The sequence below is a fragment of the Trichomonas vaginalis genome (genome assembly GCF_026262505.1).
Source record: "Trichomonas vaginalis G3 chromosome Unknown ctg_19, whole genome shotgun sequence".
Taxonomy (NCBI): Eukaryota; Parabasalia; order Trichomonadida; family Trichomonadidae; genus Trichomonas; species Trichomonas vaginalis.
In genome coordinates this window covers 1-868 of record NW_026529107.1, presented here as the reverse complement: position 1 = coordinate 868, position 868 = coordinate 1, and the positions used below count along the sequence as shown (strand labels likewise).

General features: G+C 33.9%; 1 protein-coding gene across 1 annotated transcript; it reads right to left on the bottom strand.

Moving 5' to 3' along the window:
* Positions 1-216: 216 nt before the first annotated feature.
* Positions 217-750, bottom strand: TVAGG3_1063160 (protein of unknown function, DUF4106 family; the record flags this gene model as incomplete). The annotated part of the gene is made up of 1 exon (XM_053888407.1): positions 217-750. The coding sequence occupies one exon, from the start codon at positions 748-750 to the stop codon at positions 217-219; it is 534 nt and encodes a 177-aa protein (XP_053744464.1).
* Positions 751-868: the final 118 nt, after the last annotated feature.

The window sequence follows — 868 nt, the reverse complement described above, 5'->3', positions numbered from 1 at the left end:
ATATCTGAGTAAGTATCTTCAAAGGAGTATTTTTTACCATTCACAACAATAAAGTCTTCTGGTGTCAAAAGAGCAAAACAGGCTTTAGTCGTCATTGTGTTTAAGGTTAGTTTACAATATCGTCCTTGAGGACTTTGTAAGTTTGTTGTTATAGAATTATATGACTCAGGGTTTTTAGTCGTAATAGTATAAACCATTATGTCTTCTGCCATTTACTTAGCAAATAAACTTTAATGAAATGTTGTGGTCGTCAAATATTTTTATAACGTCTGGGAAACTATATTTTAAGTTCAACGTTTCACCTCCTTTCATAACGTATATCTTGTCAATGACATTATATGAAACACCACAGCAACCAATGTCGGGTTCTATTTCTTTGATGTTTATATCGTCTGCCTCTGTCAAAAGTTTCAATAGTTCTTTCAAAACTTCATGAGGTGCAATGACATATGAGTTCACTTTTACAGGGTTGTGTTCGCCCAAGTTTAACATTATACTTAAAGCTTGACAAATCTTCTCCTGAGTTTGAAGTTTGTCTTTCAGTTGTTGGTAGTCGTTTCGAATATCTGCAACAGAACTTAAGTCTCTGTTAACTTCAGGATATGTTGGTTCTTTTACAGGAACAATTGTTATACCATCTTCGTCTTCGTATGGTTTCCCCACTTCAACATCTCTGTCTTTGACATTGACAATAACACTTTGACTGTTTGTTTGGGTTGGTGAATTTAACTTAACATCTGCCACCGCCATTAAACCTTTTGAAACACTTACGCTTCTATTTTTCGGAAATGACATTTTACTTAGAATAAAAAGATGGACGTATTCGGATATCTTATTGAATTGAAGCAGAACAAAGTTTATACTCACA